General features: G+C 43.2%; 1 protein-coding gene across 2 annotated transcripts; it reads left to right on the top strand.

The window, feature by feature from the left end:
• Positions 1–379: 379 nt before the first annotated feature.
• On the top strand, positions 380–13,834 carry tfap2d (transcription factor AP-2 delta (activating enhancer binding protein 2 delta)). Of its 2 annotated transcripts, XM_012835596.3 has the most exons (8): positions 380–517; positions 1,239–1,736; positions 3,773–3,833; positions 6,256–6,421; positions 8,719–8,837; positions 10,649–10,790; positions 11,967–12,080; positions 12,758–13,834. In XM_012835596.3, the coding sequence occupies exons 1-8, from the start codon at positions 479–481 to the stop codon at positions 12,969–12,971; spliced, it is 1,353 nt and encodes a 450-aa protein (XP_012691050.1). In that variant the 5' UTR covers positions 380–478; the 3' UTR covers positions 12,972–13,834. The 2 variants fall into 2 exon arrangements, with proteins under 2 accessions (XP_012691050.1, XP_031438017.1); XM_031582157.2 differs by lacking the exon at positions 380–517 and having other exon boundaries at positions 551–1,736.
• Positions 13,835–16,993: the final 3,159 nt, after the last annotated feature.

Consider the following 16,993-nt stretch of genomic DNA (forward strand, 5'->3'; position numbering starts at 1 on the left):
TTCTGTTGAAAATAAAAATCCCCAAATGTAGGCTACCATAAATCGTGAAGCCGTTGGCATACACGCGTAAAAAGCAATGGTCGGCGGTAGAAAAACACAAACGCCCATAAAGAAATGTCCACAAAAAATCATCAAAAATGTTGAAAGCGCACTTGGTTCCTTATTAGGCGAAGATACAATATTTATTCCTCGTCTCCTGGGGATGAGGCTCCTCCGTCTATTGTCCTCCCATTCCTCAATGCTGATGCTTAATTTTCAAAACTTCTATATTACCAAGGGACCTACGACATCAGCCGGAGAAATACCCTGCAAGTACAAAATCCGAGCCAGGGAGCGCCTTTTGTGCAGAGGGAAACACGTTACAGCCAGCTTTTACCCACTCCGCGAGGCCGCGTTTCATTTTCACGCGCTATATTTGGGATTTTTAACGCATTTTATTCGGTAGCGCGAGGAAAGCGGGGGTTCCTGGATCGCGAGAATGTCAACCACCTTTCCGGGACTGGTTCACGATGCGGAGGTATTTTTAATTCATTTTTATTCTCACCTCACAAATCCGTTTCATTTAATTAAACTCCTCACCCAATAAAGTAGAGAAAGAGTGAAATGGGCTATGACATCTGTCGCGGACTAGGACTTTACTGCACTGATACGGTAGGACAAGGGTAGAAATTGTGCAAGCGGTCGCGGAGTACCGCAGACTTGGTGTAACTACTATTTGTCTCCTGTTCTTTAAAGAAATAATAGCACCTTGTGGTATCTGGAAGAAAATGTGAAGCTCGCTGGGTGTGTGAGGCTCTGGCTCACCGTGATTAGAACAGTTTTGTTGTGGAAGACTCCGGTGGCACGGGTGCTTACCTGCACTTATGTGAGTGCACCGTACTGGGACAAAAATCCTTTGCAGCCGAGACAATAATAATAATAATATTCTCTTTAGGAGCGCGCGTGGCGAATGATAGACACGTAGGGAGTTAAAAAAAAACTCACAGCCGCTAACACAAGCTGCCTCACGCGCTCCCCTCCCAGGCATGGGGAGATGACATCGCCGTCAGGTACTTTTCTGAGGCCACTTTGAGCTCGTGTGTGTTTGTGTGTTTGGGAGGCAGAGTTTCCGTCTAGCTCGCTTTAGCGCGTGTGAAATGCCTCGATCGCTCACAGAGCGCCCTGTGCTGCGGTGTAGCTGCGAGCGCGTGTAAATGACATCCCTCATATTTTTCTTCCTTTTTTTCTCTTCGGTACAGATACGTCACGACGGATCAAACAGCTACCGTTTGATGCAGCTCGGATGTTTGGAATCTGTGGCCAACTCCTCTGTCGCATACTCTTCCTCGTCTCCTCTCACGTACCCGGCAACCGGAACCGAGTTTGCCTCCCCATATTTTCCTTCGAACCACCAATACACGCCCTTACACCACCAGTCCTTTCATTATGAGTTCCAGCACAGTCACCCGGCCGTGAACCCGGACGCCTACTCGCTCAATACGCTACACCACTCCCAGCAATACTACCAACAACTCCACCACGGCGAGCCGGCAGACTTCATCAACCTACACAACGCCCGGGCGCTCAAGTCGTCGTGCCTGGACGAGCAGCGGCGGGAACTGGGGTGTCTGGACGCTTACCGGCGACATGACCTCTCCCTGATGAGCCACGGCTCCCAGTATGGCATGCACCCCGAGCAGAGACTACTGCCCGGAGCCGGGTTGGGACTTCCGCCTCCAGGGGCCGAGGACCTACAGGTACCATCAATGTGCTCCCACTGTTAAAGCATCGAATACAAAGCCGTCAACTATCTTTCTCACAGGCACACACACACAGCCTGAAAAAAAAACTACTTACTGATTTTCTCAGAGTGATAGCAACCGTCAAATGTAATACATCTCCACTTCATATTGAAGAGGTCTGTCTTCAGTGGCGCTCGCCGAATAGAAGATTACAAGATTGCCTTGTTGCCCTAAAACAGTAAGGTAAAAACATATATAAATTCGATGCGAAAAAAATTAAGGATCCATAAATTTGACACATAAAAACTGGATACAAATATTCAATACGATAAAAAAGTTGATGCATAATTTTGCCGTGTTTTTTCCTGTTAAAATATGCACTTGATTTTTTTTTTAATCGCTTTTTTTTACTCGGGCTCAATTTCCACCCAAGACGTTAACCAGCTCCATATTTTAAATGTTTCTTTTCATTGGGTATTTACATACACTAGACCTATAGCACGTCCATATTGTTCTAAAGGCAGAGGAATAACCGCACCGGCTGGAGAGCCGCTGTTGCTCTTTTCTCCGGTAAAAGACCGGATTAAGGGATTGGGAGTGTGAGGACAAAAGGAAAATCCTTCACAGTAGAGCACCGTAGTTTATCCAATTTAGGACTTAATGTCAATCAACTGCCTCTTTATGCAGTGACATCTGAATGCTGAAGGCAGTTCAAGTTTAACTGGCAAGTTAAAAAACACGTTAGTACAAAAAATGGGTGCCAGAAGACCTCTGCATTATATTGTCAAATAATGAAGCAAAGGCATACTTTTTCGTGTGTTAAGGTCAGCATTACAATGTGTAAACACATTTCCCCCGAAGAATTAAAATTAATACTTCAAATCTTGAAATATGAAATATTTCAAAAATGAAATATTTTCTGTCGGCGAAATTAAATAAGCCTACAGAGCAATACACTCGGCCTAGCCCCCCCCCACCCTCCACACACACACACTATGCAACAACCTACTATGAAGTGTTAACCAACATAATTACATTATGCTGTGTATAAAATCATACTGTATACCAAGGAAGTTTTTCTGAGACAGTTATACTTTCTGACGATTATTATTATTAATAATAATAAGAATTATATAATAATAATAATTATTGTTATTATTATTATTATATTATTATAATAATTATTGTTATTATTATTATATTCTCCATAGTCTTTATTTTGAAACTCCATAGTCTTTATTTTGAAACATTTAACAAATTCACACACACACACACACACACACACACCGACACAGACAAAACACACAGGTCGCGTGAAAAGGTTTTCGACCTTTCTCCCGGGCTGAATTAAACGTGCACTCAGTAAAGGCTCGGAACAGATGCGGCCAGTCTCGTGCACACAGGCGCATCTTTGAGCTGCTAAAAAGATTTGGCACGCAGGACAAAAGAAGCTGCCATACCTTTAGCTCACGAGCGCGTAATTTATGCCTGATCTGGTGGGTTTGTATATTGATTTTATAATCACTTTAGCTGCGGAAAGAGAAAAATGGAGCAGGAGTTTGTTAAAAAGGCTTACAAGACCTCTTCAGTATGGTACTGAACACACCGTCATTTGTGTCTGTGTGTGTGTGTGGCTGGCTGCAACTCGGCCTTATACTGGTCATGGCTCGCGAGACGGATTAACTCTTTTGATAAAGTCTCGTGTTCTTCATGCTGATGACATCACTGATAAATGCGCGAGTCTGGCGAGCGTAAAGTAGCTTGCTGGTTAGTGACGGTCTTATGTAACAGGTTAGGTCTTCTCACACACACACACACTTTATCTCTCTCTCTCTCTCTCTCGCTCACACACACACACACACAGACGCACCGATAGTATCTTCCTTACCCTTCATTGATTGTTTTTCTGAATAAATATGTCAAATGCAGTTGTGTCAGCATCTGATATATATATATATATATATATTTATATTTATATGTGTGTGTATATGTGTGTGTGTGTGTGTGTGTGTGTGTGTGTGTGTGTGCATGGCTTGTATGGATGTGTTTAGGGCTCTGTGGACGCACAATGTGGACTTGTTCTTAATGGCCAAGGAGGAGTCATCCGTAGAGGTAAGAACTTTTGTCTCACACACACTCACCCATAAACACACACAAATACACTTTTTGCCTTCTCTAGTTTTTTTTGTGACATGCACTGCACGAATTAATTATAATCCAAGTATGGAGTACTGGGTGTGTGACATTCAATTAAATAATTTCTATGTACATTACCTATTTTTTCAATCCCTTAAAAAATGCACTAGCAAACGAACACCCATCGTTTTTTATCTATACATACATATGTAGACATATAAATATCTGTCTTCATGGTCATTTTATTTTTAATTTTGAAGATGCCGCTTGCATACATATAAAAACACATATGTATTTAATACTTCCCCTAATCTCTATAGTGAATTTCATTGATCATTTTTTTTTTTACAATTTGTATTTGTTAGTTCTATGTTGACAATTAAATAGATGACTGTTGAACAGGCAACCAAATCAGGACCAGGAAAAATATCTATGTCAGGCAATAATAATACTAGGAAAAAATTACCTGACCTTTTATACAGTTTATGTAATAAAATTTACACCTATACCAACACAAGTATTCGCAAAGTAGCCAACTCTATTATTTTCTATTCTATTATTCTCTTCGTACAAAATCCCTACAAAACTCTAATTTTGGCGTCTTTTTTAATATGACACGTAAGTGCTGTGTAGTATCTAATTATGGCCGTTTATTTTATGTCAATTATTAGGTTGACCGAAAAAACTCTGTAGAAGATATTACAGTGAATTATTATTGTTGTGAATTTGAAATCGTCCATTAACACTATATACTAATAATAATATACGCATTTTTTTGGGGGGGGGGGGGGGGCTCGGTGTGATTGGAATGGAGGGATTTTTTTTGTTTGTCTATATATGAGTAAAAGATGTGACATGCAGGATTTTCAGGAACATTTTGTTTACGTGTGTGGGGCGGTGGCGGTTGGGTTGAGGGACACGTTGTGTCTCTTAAAAGAGAGCAGTACTAATCGTACTCATATTTCATGAACACCAGAGTGATTTCATGAAGTTAGTTTTTGGTGTTTGTGTAGTCTGTCATGTTGCCTATACAGGTCGCAGTCCCGTGCAGTTTTGCCTCGGTCTCTTTGTCTATTGCTTCAAAGTGGCCGCTCGCACAAGGCTTCTACACACATGTGGAGTTTACCATAAAGCGCGTGGCGTCTCGGGTTCTTAATTTTTAATAAACTATGTCTAGGTGTTGGGCTCGCGGCTCACAGGCGCACAGGAGCGCGGATCCCAGCGCGATCACTTCCAGTTAATGGTGTGCAGGATTTAGCCGGGAGCTCCGCCGCTCCAACCATCACAACCAATAATCTTTGCTTTACCTCGTGCTCCTGTATCGATAGCTTCTCTCGCCTCCGGCTGCTGCTTTGATATGTTAATGCAGCGCGGGTCCAAATTCAGTGGAGATCATATTAATGTTGTTCACACTGACTGCAGCTTTGGCTTCATTGAATATTCAGATAACCTTTTTCACAAGAAATCACTCAAGAAACGAGGATCCTACTTATAAAAGTCGTCTGTGTTTTAATCATTAGTATCCCTCTTAGCTTTCAGGAATTTGATCAAGCTTACCCCCGCCTAGCCAAGCTTTTCACACAGTCGCGCGGGCGCGCGCAAAGGTTTTGTGTGCTGACTGAAAAAGGCGGGAGGCGCGCGTTGTAAACACAGTAATGGTTGAAATAGAAACAGTATGACATTTGGCCTATGTCTTTTTTTCTTTAATTTTCGTGGCAAACCCGTAAAAAGCAGTTGATTCGCTTTGTGATCGCTTGCGCGCTGCCTCAGGCTACTCTCCGCGCTTAAATACAGCTATCGCCTCTGGGCCCGACGCTCGCGACCAGACTACCGGCAATAGCTCTTTTTCAATTGCCCTTGGCAACATAAAATACAAACTACTTTGAATCAAAACATTTTGGGGGGAATTAATATGATGTTGAACTTGCATGCTCTTGGAGATCTTGGGTTTGTCAGACTGCTTTAAGGTGACTGACGTTACACAGCGTAGGTAAAGACCCACAAGTATGGAACATCAGACACTCACATACATACACACATATACACACACACATACACACACACACACACAGAGCACTGCTTCCTCCAATGTGATCTAATTTAGATCATGGTGTGCAGTAGCTATACTATTTCTTCAAGGGTATGAGGTGCTATTTAAATTATTTAATTCAATAATAATAACACATCTTCCAGGTATGTTAGACTACAGGTGCCGAGATGAATGATATGGTACAGGGAATAGTCTAATGTATATCATTAAAATATACCGTCATGCATCACAGTCATGCATTCTCAGATATTGTGAGCGTGCACCAGTGTGTGCATCTAGTGTGTTCCCAGGTTGTATCATGTCTGTGTGTTAACAGTGTGATGTGTGTGTTGTGTGTTGTGGCTACAGGTGGCACGTGTGTGGTGAACCCCACAGACCTGTTCTGCTCAGTGCCTGGCAGACTGTCCCTCCTCAGCTCCACCTCCAAGTACAAGGTGACGATAGCGGAGGTGAAGAGACGCCTCTCGCCGCCCGAGTGCCTCAACGCCTCGCTGCTGGGGGGCATCTTGAGAAGGTACCCGATTCCATCCATCTGCATGGTCGTCCACAGCGTGTGTGCTTTACAGTCACCTATAGTTTCGTCCCCCACACCCATCCATGTTATTTGGCTATCCATGCCTCTGCTCGTTCAGTCTCAGACATCATCCATATTACCTCATATATAGATTTTAATCTTCCTGTTCAGTCTTTCCTTATGTTTAAACATTGACTTTGAATTTCACACATTTCACACAGTCAGTCTTTTACTCATACATACTCTTCAGAGCTATGAGCATCTATCTTAGATACACACGCACACGCACACACACATGCACACGCACATAGTATATATATATATATTATTATATTAAAGTGGATATAGATAAATAGATAAATAGATAGGTAGATAGATAGATAGAGAGAGATTGAGAAAATTAGGATGAGTACTTTATTGATCTCCAAAGGGAAATTCTTCTGTTCTGTAAGGATGTTAGCCGTTCTTGCTAACCTCCGCCAGACTTGCTGACTTCTGCCACCATAGGGGTGTAACTCATCCCATCAGTATGCTGCAACCATGCTACATCATCAGCAGGAAAAGAAGCCATGACTTCAGATGATTGCTGATTGGTTAATACAGCTGGACAGGGTTTTAGTTCCTGACTCCAGACTCCAGCAGTGTCCCAGATTTTTTCCCTAGAGCTTCGATTTTTGTTATTTAGATTTTTAACTATGAGAGTAATAAAAACAGGTCTTTGTGTTCTAAATAAGTATTGCTCAGAGCTAAGTTTAAGTGCTGCAGACCTTACATAGTCCTGTACAAATCTGGTTTATGTATTCATGTTTCCATTTCCATACACCAGATCCTGACCAGGAATGCCACACTGTAGAGAATGTACCAAACTTGCTTCTGTCCAAAGCACGGTACCTTAGTAACAGGTGTGATAGAAGTGAATGTCCTGAAACAAAGGGTTTCCTTAGTGCTCTAGTCTCTGAATGATCATATTGATTTAATGTATGGGTATATGACACACATACGCATGGACATGCATGTGTGTAGATTCCACACCTACCCCAACAAACTTCCATTTTTTTCTGGAGAACACTCTGAAATGACACCTGACTGTTGGTGCGTGTGGTTTTCAAAGGGTGTCAGGAGCACTCCGTGGTTGTCCTTTGGTTGTAGTTTCAGTGTGATGGTGTGGTGGTGAGGGAGGGGGGGGGGGGTTCTGACATTGGAGCATCTGAGAGCCATGGCAGTGATGACGGGGAATGCTATGATTTCAACATTTTTAGAGATATTACATTTGTGCAACACAACATGGCTGTGGAGAAAGAAAGAAAAAAGATTGTGATGCAGTGTGAGGGACGGTCGTCGCATTCGGGGATTGACATGCAGAGAGAGGGATGGAGAGAGAGAGGGAGATAGAGAGATAGACAGACAGAGAAACAGATAGACAGAGAGGGAGGATGTGGAGGTGAAAGATGGCTGGATGCTTAACCCTGACATGAAGGAGGGAGTGTGGGGGTATATGTGGATGAGTGAACGAGGGATGAGAGGAGGCAGGAGGAGAGGAGAGGAGAGGAAGAGGGGGGAAGTGGAGGAACTGGAGCTCCATTATTGATGAGGGCTGGAGACTGGAGAGCTGAAATGAGGCCAGCGAGGAGCGAGAGAGAGAGAGAGAGAGAGAGAGAGAGAAAAGAAAGAATGAGCGAGGAGTGGGGGAAAGAAAAAATGGATGATCTGTCTTGTGTTGTAGAAGCATGTGCTCCCCGTAGTCTGCATCAATCAGACTGAGATTAGCAAGGCTGCTCTCTCTAAACTGCATCTATGCCTCTAATCAGACCCTACTAACCAAAATGGTATCCTCTGCAACAGTAGCACCCATTCATTTGTACACATAGAAAAGCTTTGGCATAAACTACCTGTGGTTGCATTTTCAGGTGAATGTGTAAATGCATGGTTGAATTCTTTTCTAAATTAGGAGAGGATTCCCTGAGTATTGTCCTTTTGTATTGCCAGTCTGTCCATTTGAGAATGATTCATACTGTCCGTACTTAATGTGAGAGTGATTCATACTGTCCTTACCTAATGTGAGAATGATTCATACTGTCCTTACTTAATGTGTCGTCAAAATACCTAATTAATGAGTCCAGTGCTCCTCTAACATTTTGGTGAAATAGTCCATTATTGTGGAAAGTTTTCAAATGAGAGTTTTTGAGAAGACTGTATGCTGAAAGGTAGAGAAGACACTCTTTGACGAGAGAGTGAAAAGGTTTGGAAAGAGAATAGGTGGATTACTGACGGGCGTGTTCCCTCCGCTTCCCCTCCAGAGCAAAGTCGAAGAACGGCGGACGGTGCCTGCGAGAGAAACTCGACCGCCTCGGCCTAAACCTCCCGGCTGGCCGGAGGAAAGCTGCCAACGTCACGCTCCTCACCTCGCTCGTGGAAGGTAATCCCACCGCAGTCAGACACAGGGGTTCACCGGCGGTAGCAGCGCTGGTAGCCACTCATATAAATCACTCCTAGGATCATCTGCACATTGCTGGACTTTTGGTAAGCCTGGTCACAGAGGCTGTCCAAATAGGTGCATAGGTGCCCCCCCCCCCTCCTTAAAGCCTTAACTTTGGGTTGAAGGTATATATTCCTGGAGCGTCTCTGTGATCCGTGTTTACGGTTCACTAGTCTGTCGGCCTTCACTGTTCATGTGTTTTGAATTATGTTCGCTGCTCACGTTCAAACATGGCTTTTTTTCGCCCGCCTCATCAAGGTCATGACTTTAATTCCAGTTTTTCACATGAAAGTATTTTCTTCTCGCCTTATGATCTAGCTGTTTGCCTGCTCAAGGTGAAGGGAAACATGATTGCAGTATCATTGTTGCTTTCGTCCATGTCAGGATACACAAGTTCACATTGGTTGTCATAAATGGTTGTGATTAGAGTGGAAGGGGATGCTTTCAGGTTGGTAATATTAGTGGGAGATAAAGCTGCACTCTTTAATGTAATGATTCGCCATGGTAGCAACTAATGGTCTAAGAAGCATATTTATCATCAATCTAAAGGTGCTTTGATACCAATCTATTACTAATGTTTGAAGGCAGAAATGTAAAAATTATGAAGACAATATGCAATTCAGGGAAAATCTTTATCATATATTAACTGTTGTTCATTTAGGTCCCGATGTAATTTTTAATCTTTTTATCCCATTTAGTCAAATGAAAGAGCGTCTTTTGACAATTCCGCTTTTTTGGTGTTTGCTATGCATTTTTAATGGCAGTATATTTAACATGAAATCCCATCCTGGAAGTGTTGCAGCCAGGGCTCATGTACGGACAGAGCAGACCAGACCAAACGTGTTGACATTAATAACACTTTAAATGTGGTCTTTGTCTCGCCACCCCCGCCCCTTTATTAGAGAGAAATCTTAGTATTGCAAGGAGGCTGGAAAACCTTGGGAAAATAGGTCATGTCTGCTGTCTGAAAATCCTGAAGGGAAAATGCCTTCATTATTAAAACACCCTTACTATAACATTATTATTATTATTATTGTCGTTATTGTTGTTGTTATTACTATTATTATTAGAAGTAAAAGTATTTATGCAATACATCATTTAATACATATCTTTATTGTTAATTGGAATGATGATCGAATGATTCTTATTTTTTCATACTGTGGCGGGGTGAGGTCCTTTTAATTGGGATCTGATTTGATGGTTAGTGTAAGTAACACACGCACACGCACACGCATGCGATCAGCCTTCCTCTGGGTTCTCCTGTGGGACCTGCAGTCTCAGCCTTAGCCTCGTTTTTCAGTCTCAGCCTTAGCCTCGTTTCTCACTCAGCCTTAGCCTCGTTTCTCATCTCCATCTCCATCTTCATCTCGAGCTCCAGTCCAGCACCAGTCGGCTCATCACCAGGCCCGCCCGCATCACCGTGGCCCAGTTCTGGTGTCTGGGCAGAAATCACTCTGCAGTGAGCACCATGTGCTGTGCCGAGCAGTTGGACGCGTGGTTTTGTGGCCAGCAGGACATGCTGTGATCCATTTAGTGTTTCGGGGCGGAGAACGAGAGCTAATTGTTCTGAGGTGTGGATGAGGGATGTGTAAGAGAAAGGGGGTTTGCAGTAACAACAGAGAGGATGTTATCCGTTTCCCTGTTTGGAGACAATATGGCTTCAGGTCTCTAACACTAGGATCTCTTCTTCCTCCTCTTCCTTCCTTTCTCTCCTATTCCCCCCGTCTCCTTCCCGCCCTCTCTCTCGGCAGGTGAGGCGCTCCATCTGGCCAGGGACTTCGGCTACACCTGCGAGACCGAGTTTCCCTCCAAAGCCGTCGGAGAGCACCTGGCCCGACAGCACACGGAACCCAAGGAACAGAACGCACGCAAGAAGATGGTGCTGGCCACCAAGTAAGAATGTTTCGCATGCTCAAATACACGCTACCTCTCTCACACACACTCACTCTCACACATACACATAGACACTCGTACTCATCTTTTAATACAAAAGGTGCTTCAGAACAAAAACACAGCCACTACAAAAGAGAGTGACTGAAAACAGCCATGAAAAGCATCCAGGTTGTGCACACATTTATATTGTCGATTTGTTTTCTCTGTTATCTTCATCTCCATGGGGAGTAGGGTTCAGTATCAAATAATAAATACTGGGAAATATTATAAAGTTGGCACCTTCAAGACATGAGGTGGATTGTCTGTAATAGTAGTCTGCTGGATGACTAAAAAGCAGTCCACTCCCCGATTCCTCACATTGCCAATATCCAGAACTAACCTATTTAATTAAATAGATTTAAGTTTGCCTCGGTACAGTTTCATGACTTTCTTACACTGCTCAGTGAGTCTGGCTCCAGCCTGTGTTGTGTAAGCCATGTGCTGATCCATACTGAGATCATACAGTGCCTACAGCTAGAAGCACTGATCCCAGAAATGCAAAGGTTTTGTGACAACTGATCATGAAAAGATCTGATCTTATCTCTCACTGATGTGATGCATTTCAAATGGGTTAATCGTATTGAAATACTCGTATTATAAATCTGTGTTTTATGATATGTCTCGTGATAGTCATGTATCTATGAGGGCTACAGCTGAAGCCTCACCCAGACTGTAGTGTGAAGTTGTAGGGGTTATTTTCAGGCGGTGGAATCAGACACTGCTGCTGAGAGAGACTAGGGACTGTCTCCAGACAAGTGCCTCTCTTCACCAGTCTCTTCCCGTACTATGAGTCGCAGGCTTTTGATGCGCCACAGAGCTTTATGTGTGTGTGTTTCTGTGTGTGTCTGTGCGTGTGTGCTTGGGGATTTCCACAACATGCTGTAACTTGAGTTTGCTGCTCTCTCTCTCGCTCTGTTTCTGTTCCCCCTCTCACTCTCTCTCTTTTTTTCTGTCACCCTCTCTCTCTCTCTCTCTGTCTTTCCTACTCCCTGTGTGGGTGATTGTGTGAAACTTTTCAGTTCATTTTCACAGGTTTCTGAACAGTAGGGATATTAAGGTGCTGAGTTATGTTATATGTTTGAAAAGGCCTCCTGCAAGATAGTCGATGACTGTGTGTGTGTGTGTGTGTGTCTTCAGGCAGATCTGTAAGGAGTTTCAGGATCTGTTGAGTCAGGATCGCTCTCCCTTGGGCTCCTCCAGACCGACACCCATACTGGACGTAGACATCCAGAGACACCTCACACACTTCAGGTACAGCACATGTACTGTCTCTCTCCTCCAACACACACACACACACACACGCACACACACACCAGACCTGTAAAACTAGACACCTCACTAAATTACCAACTTGGAATATAGCTGTGGGCAAACACCCATGAATTATTGAGAGCCTCTCCCATATACAAACATGGCGATGTAAATGTGTTTTCAGAGTAAACTACATGTAAAATATACATTCTCAACGAGCACTACTTCCTCAAGGAAACTATTGACTTTTTTATTTTTCATTGTTCAGGAGGGTACCCTCTGAACACTGCACTCACACTGGTTTACCTCTGCTCTCAGCTCCACACACACACGCACACACACACACACACACACACACACACAAAACAACCACAAAAAATACAAATTCATACAAATACATACCAAATAAGCACACATAGGCTCATTGCCTCGTCTATCTCCTCCAGTCTTTTAACTTATGGCTTTGGCACGCAGGCCATCTCTGTGCCCCCCCCCACACCCACACACACACACACCCACACCCACACCCACCCACACAAACACACACACACACACACACCCACACACACACACCCACACACACACGCTAATAACATACAAACTACTAACTAAACATGCACACTGAACACGCCGAGCGCACCACACAGAGCCTAACTGCCCCGTCTCTCTATTTCCAGTCTCATCACCCACGGTTTTGGCACGCCGGCCATCTGCGCGGCCCTCAGCACCTTCCAGACCATTCTGAGTGAGATGCTCAACTACCTGGACAAGCACTCGGCCAGTAAGGGCTCGGGCACACCGGACGGCAGCCAGATCAACACAGACAAAACGCAGCTGCGCAAGTCAACTGATGCCCCCGCCAAAGACGGCAAGATGGAGAAAACGGAATGACTGTCTTGACTGTCTTCCTGTTGTTGTTCGTGGGGGCGGGGTGGGTTGAGGGGGGGCACTTCCTGCTAGTAGGGGAGAGTGAATGGGCAGGGTTTATTTGTGCTGGTGGGTGGACCTGGAACTGCCAAGAGGGTGTGGCTGAGAAGTTTGTCGTTTTCTTCGTTTTATGTTTTCTTTCTTTCCCCTCCTCGGTCATTCCTTGGTTTCTTTTTGGGTTGATTTATTACACATGTGCCTCTCTATCTCTCTATCTCTCCATCTCTCCATCTCTCCCACCTGCCCCTCTGTATCTTCCCTTATTTAGTTTAAACGACTGTAGTCTCTGCCACTCAACCGCACAAAGGTACATTATTTATACGCGTTTTTATATGAATTAAGTTATTGATTATTTATATTGCTTTTGAAGAAATGTTTTGTTTGTCCTTTGCGTTATTATAAAATGTGACATCTTTTGATTAAAAGATAAACATTCCATCTCTGTGTAGGCCTCATTGCGGTCTGTATGGAACTGTAAAGTCGTTCAGGTAACTCCTCGTTGCCGTTAGTAACTGTATATTGTGCATGTTAACGTTTGTACACATCCAGAACAAACATTCCACACACTCCTTTAAGAACACAAGACCTGATTTGAAAAAAAGGGAAACCTTCAGTTGCATATGTAAGAAATTATATATATAAATATATAAATGACAACTTTTCTCATAGGCTTTGAAGTTCATATATGAAATATCCTTACTTGCAGAAATACAGTGTTCAATAAAGCATATTGCTCAAAGTGTTATATTTACTTTACGGATCCTTTCTGTATTCATTTGTGTATTTTCAAAAGTTAATAACAAAATGAAATGACATTTTCACAACCAGCTGTGAGCTGTATGTGTTATTTCTGATGAGATACACATGGCCAATATGCCTCACTGTATCATGACGGAAACACACACACACACACACACACATACTCACACTCACTTTGGGCAAGTACACAAACACTGACAGAAACAAATGTTTTAATAATGTTTTAACCGAAACACGCGTATTTGGATGGCATATTTGTTGTTTCAGAGCACATCTGAGCACACACAGATACACACATGTGCGTACACACACACACACACACACACACATACACACACACACAGACATGTTAGTAAATGTTAGCTTTGGAACATCCCACTATCAGGCCACTCCAATCTCAGCTTCACTGGTGATATTTATCGATAACCTCTACGAGGACTGAACTCAAAGCAGCGATCAATGCCCTGGATCTCCAGGAGGATTCTCAAAAACTCGCCCAGGAATACCCTGCTGATGAAATTTAAACTGGTGCTGCATTACAATTCACTAGATGTCATCAGTAAGCCCAAACTCCCTGGAAAGGTGTCTACATAATTCATGCTGTCATTGATCATAATTTGTCAATTTTTCAGATGCAACATATTGTTACTCATAAGTAAAAAACACACACACACATTTTAGGGTGACTTCATGACAGACAAAGAATGTGAAATAGGGACCTCTGGACAGTCCACACAAACACACACACACACACACTACCACTAACTCAGGTTTCTTCCAGACAATGTGTTTGAGTACCACACACCAAACTTATGTGAAAGCACAAAATAGTTAGCTAAAAAGGCTGAGGGCCATCTGGACAAGCCTGTTCTACACCGCAAAATAGTATGTGTCCTCTGCATTCCCCACGGATCACTGAGAACATCACAACCATGGCCTGATATCACATTGGGCTTTAGGCCTATAGGCTATAGGCTATAGGCAACAACAGTGACTCTGACACCCAAGCCATCTGAAACTCCACAGGAGCAGCGGGAACCCGTTCAACATTCCATGTGGTCAGGGATGCTCCTGCACTCATGCAGTATGCAGCAGCATTACAGTGATTAAGATGCAGAATAAACGGGACAGCAGGAGGATGGCTGAGAGTTGGGCTCAAATGTTTTCCAATCGCATGGGGAATATATTTGTGGGGCGATTTGTGTTTAAAGTAGGCCTATGTAGCCTGATGGATACAAAAACTATGTAGATGGTTGTGGATAGTGATGGAGGTTATTTGAAATTTGCTTGAATTTCATAAATTGTATAAGTAAAACAATTATTAAATGTATTTAGCCAATAGAAGGAAAATCCAGGGAGTGTACAGATGTAGATTAAGAGGAGGTCAAACTAATTACAATCCTGTGTACAAGGTTTCTACCTAAAAACGTCTCTTTAGGATGAAAATTCCTTCTTCAACTGTACAAGGCTTCCGAGGTTAAGGCTATATGAGTACATACACACATATATGACAAAGACAGGTTTTAAGAGGGCCAACCTGTTGTGTTGACGTTTTAAAGATGATTTACTATGTTACACGACCGCCATCTTGTGGTGTAAATTGTTACTGCTGGTCCCGACCGCTGATGTATGGTGTATGGGGGACATGCCTTAAGCATATACATAGATGAATATAGGCGGAAGACACGTGTATGTAGTCTACTTGTATGTGTTGTCTCTTGGTATGTGAATGGATGTACCTGAGTATAAGTAGACTATAGTATAGATAGCCTACATAGGACATCAGAATCCAAGGGGTAGCTCACAGCAAGTGAAGATAAAAGAGCTGTATGAAAAATGTAGCATACAAAAACAGAGCAGAGCCTGTTCTCTTCCCAAACTGTCAGGACATCTGTCATTGCTTCAAGACATGCCCTAAGAGAAGGCTTTGTGTGTGTGTGTGTATGTGTGTGTGTGTGTGTGTGTGTGTGTCTGCGTGCATGAAGGGGCACAGCAATATCTGTCTGTATATTTTTAAAGGGTGCGTTAGTTTGTGTCTGGCTTACCATTGCAGGCAGCAGGGCCGATCAAACATTTATGCTACTCTGTTAAAACGGTTCCAGGAAGCAGTGAGAGTCAGCTAATGACGGCGCAGCGACAGATTGTTTCATTCATGTGGATGCCTCGTGGTTGGTTCAGACTGTGTAGACCTCCTGGCCTGCCGCAGGGGGGGCTAGGGACACCTCTCGAGTTCGCACAGACATCTGTCTTTCACGAGAAAGGACAGAACTAAACGCACGTTGTGTAAATATAGGGAAAGATGCACCCAGAAATGTTCCCAGATTGACAGGTAGTTTTGTCTTTTTCGCGTTCTGAATACCTTGCGGCGCTTCGGTTCTCATCGAGTGAGTCTGAGCCCGGGCATGACATGGAAGGGAATGGGAGAAACAGCCTTGTGTGCACACATGGTATTAGTTTTCTATATTAATGAATTTCCAATGTTGCTTTGAGACTTAACATGCCCAAAACATGAATGAGTGAATGGGATTGGGGCCTAGTGGGCCGGATGGGTCGTTTGGATCGAGTTCTGTGTGCACCTCGGGCGTCCTTGTTGGCACGTTTCATTGGCGTGTGGTGTGGTGATATCCTGAGCCCATCTGCGTTAGACGAAACTTGTATCTTGTGATACGCATCATCGTTATTTTTAGAAGAACAATTCACCATGCGACTGTGTAATTAGTAATCAATGAATGATGAAGGACGGACTAACGGTGAAGGAAAGACATCTCAGGACAGATCTCCACAAAGAACAAATCATGTTCTATTCTTTTTCACCTTTCTGCTATAAGTTATTTTCACCCTAAACTAAACCAAGATCATAGCTGCGTTTTCGAACTGCCATGTGTAGTCGTAAAATCTTTATCTTTCAAATAAATGCACATCCAAGCCGTTTGCTATAAATTACCTATAATGTTTATGCATTTTAGTTACTTGAGAAAAGTTCCTGCAAAGACATAAGCCTACACTTGGTACACTTGGAAAATCAGTGATGCTATAATTTGTACATGAGTGTGTCACTGGAGCCAAGGGACTTCTCTTTTCAAACCTTGGCATGTCGAGGTGAACAGTTTTCCAAATCAATCACCACACAGAAACCACTTTCAGTGTATACTCTGATAGGTTTGCCCTTTAGTTTAAACACAGACAGAGAATCAGCGAACGATTGTAAGTTCTTTTGTTGTATCCAA

Source organism: Clupea harengus, chromosome 15 (genome assembly GCF_900700415.2).
Source record: "Clupea harengus chromosome 15, Ch_v2.0.2, whole genome shotgun sequence".
Lineage (NCBI taxonomy): Eukaryota > Metazoa > Chordata > Actinopteri > Clupeiformes > Clupeidae > Clupea > Clupea harengus.